Here is a 2,500-nt window from a genome sequence, read left to right as displayed (position 1 = left end):
ATTTTGGTGCATTTCACCAATCTGTCACACTCGAAGGATTCGAACACATGATACGACAAAACCATTTGCTGTATAGTTTGTTGGTTGTCTCTGTATATGAAAATCCAACGCCCCTGCAACGAACTCTCAATATTTTATTATTATTATTATTATTATTATTATTATTATTATTATTATTATTATTATTATTATTACTTTTGAATACAATTTCTCGTGAAATGTTTTGCCAACCCGAACAGGATATTAAACACATAGGCTACAAGGTTGACGCGATCATACCAAAATTGAGAAAAAAATGCATTAAATATGAGGTGATATCAGTACGTAACGACATTTCGTTACATCAATATAATCACTTTTATAATGGTAAATTAATGTGAAGTAATTAGTAAGCTGTCTTTCTTAACAGATATTTTTCACTGTACTGGCTAAAGTCCTTAGGAGTAATAACTATACCCTACGTCTATCTTATGGGCAAAATAAACATTATTATTATTATTATTATTATTATTATTATTATTATTATTATTATTATTATTATTATTATTATTATTATTATTAAAGCTGAACCCTACTCATATGGCTTGAAATTCAAGATCCCAAAGAATATAGTATTCATTAGAATGAAGTAACAGAAGGTAGTGAGAAATATCTGGAAATACATAACTTTGAAAGCAAAAACCTAATGGTAATCATATAGATAAATAAATAAATAAATAAAAAGGCCACCACCGTGAAATTGTCATGTAAGCATTGCAAAAAAAAAAAGCTTGAAGTAATAAGACTGTCAATCAATTATTTTATCCAATTAACAAAGCCATAAAAATGCCTTCAATAAAAACTTGTGATTTTCCACTTGCTGAGCAACTGAATGAGTCCAAGTGTATGGCATTTTATATTTTTCTTTTACTTCCTCTATCCTCAGTGGCCGTCAGGAAAATGAACATCATTTTCTTCGCAATGGCATTTCAATACTTTTTTATCCGTTCATCGATTTATTTTTTCTTTTTAATAAGTGAGATTTCTTTCTGTATTTCCTTTTGCCTTCTCTTACTTCTTCCTAATGAGCACTATATTCTTTGGGAGCTTGAATTTCGAGTCAGTGGCCCGTGTGGGCTTGTTCCATATGAATAGGGCTCATCTTCTGAATAATAATAATAATAATAATAATAATAATAATAATAATAATAATAATAATAATAATAATAATAATAATAATAATAATATTAATAATGATAATAATAATAATAATAATAATAATAATAATAATAATAATAATAATAATAATAATAATAAAACATGCAACATTTTTTTTCTGGATATCTCAATTTTTTCAGCATTTTTACGGCTTCTGTACCTGAAATCACCAGGTACTTTGGTACAATAACCGCAAAGTAAAGGCCTAGAGCACGGTAACATGAAAAAATCTCCGGTAAACGCATCAGAAGATTCTTTCAATTTATTAAATAAAATGTCAGAATTATCTTCGGTGGATGATTTAGAATTTTAGAGGAAAAATAAAGTTGCTAAAGACAAAAAAAAAAAAAACATAATAAGATTAATAATGACAGCATTGATTTTTTTTATTTTAGCATTTTGCTGCTGAAAACGTCCACGCATAATTAAAACTTGGGATCTTGCAGAGGCCTGACTTCTGTTTCGTTAAAATGACATTTGTTAACTATGATTAAATGAATTGAAAGGAGTTTAATATTTTACACTAAACAAAGCGTGGAACCTAATTCGATGCTACATTTTAAAAACATTCAGTCAATCATTAATCATAAAATGTGGAATCTGGAATTACCAAAATTATCCGTTTCAACAATGTCCCATGGCTTACAACTCACACAATTATTTCACGAAGAAATAAAACGAAATCTTAGTAATGGATGGGGGTAATTATGTGTTCGTTAATTTTCATCAATTTCGTCTCTTTCTTTCGCAGGTGGTGAAAATGATGATTGTTGTAGTTACCATCTTCGGTGTGTGTTGGCTTCCTTATCACGCCTACTTCATACTCGCCAATTTGGTAAGTGAAAACAACTGTAACAATTATAAGAAAACCAATTTTTTTCTAAATATCACTAAAAGTGCCAATAATGTCACCGTTATTTCTCTTTTTTTTTTTTTTTACTTTGCCAGGTTTTTATTTGTTGGTTCCTTCGTTCTCTCTTTCAGGGTTTTCGCAATAAACAGAGAAATGAAGAAAAAATCCATAATAATTTGGGCGGAATATACTGAAAGACTACATGTTTCCCGACCCTGAGCAGTCACGATGTCTCAGTCCAGCTTTTAGTAATAATAATAATAATAATAATAATAATAATAATAATAATAATAATAATAATAATATTATTATTATTATTATTAATAATAATAATTATTATTATTATTATTATTATAAAATAAATCCACAATTGTATAGTAAATATATGACTGTATAATTGTATTTTTAAAAGACATTGTTTTTATGAGTGAATTTCTTCTCTTCTTCTTC

At 27.7% G+C, this 2,500-nt stretch overlaps 2 protein-coding genes across 4 annotated transcripts in view; one reads left to right on the top strand and one right to left on the bottom strand.

Annotated features, from left to right (window-relative positions):
- LOC136851336 (Fanconi anemia core complex-associated protein 24-like) overlaps positions 1-2,500 on the bottom strand; it is a 746,385-nt gene that overhangs the window by 593,296 nt on the left and 150,589 nt on the right. The window lies entirely within an intron of this gene.
- The window catches only part of LOC136851334 (tachykinin-like peptides receptor 99D), a 417,815-nt gene that overhangs the window by 285,442 nt on the left and 129,873 nt on the right, over positions 1-2,500 (top strand). For both annotated transcript variants that reach the window (XM_067125371.1, XM_067125372.1), the window contains exon 4: positions 1,949-2,032. In XM_067125371.1, the coding sequence (XP_066981472.1) occupies positions 1,949-2,032 (84 nt within the window). The remainder of the gene's footprint in view (positions 1-1,948; positions 2,033-2,500) is intronic.

The sequence above is a fragment of the Macrobrachium rosenbergii genome, chromosome 23 (genome assembly GCF_040412425.1).
Source record: "Macrobrachium rosenbergii isolate ZJJX-2024 chromosome 23, ASM4041242v1, whole genome shotgun sequence".
In the NCBI taxonomy this organism is placed as follows: domain Eukaryota; kingdom Metazoa; phylum Arthropoda; class Malacostraca; order Decapoda; family Palaemonidae; genus Macrobrachium; species Macrobrachium rosenbergii.
This window is presented reverse-complemented; position numbering and strand designations above follow the sequence as displayed.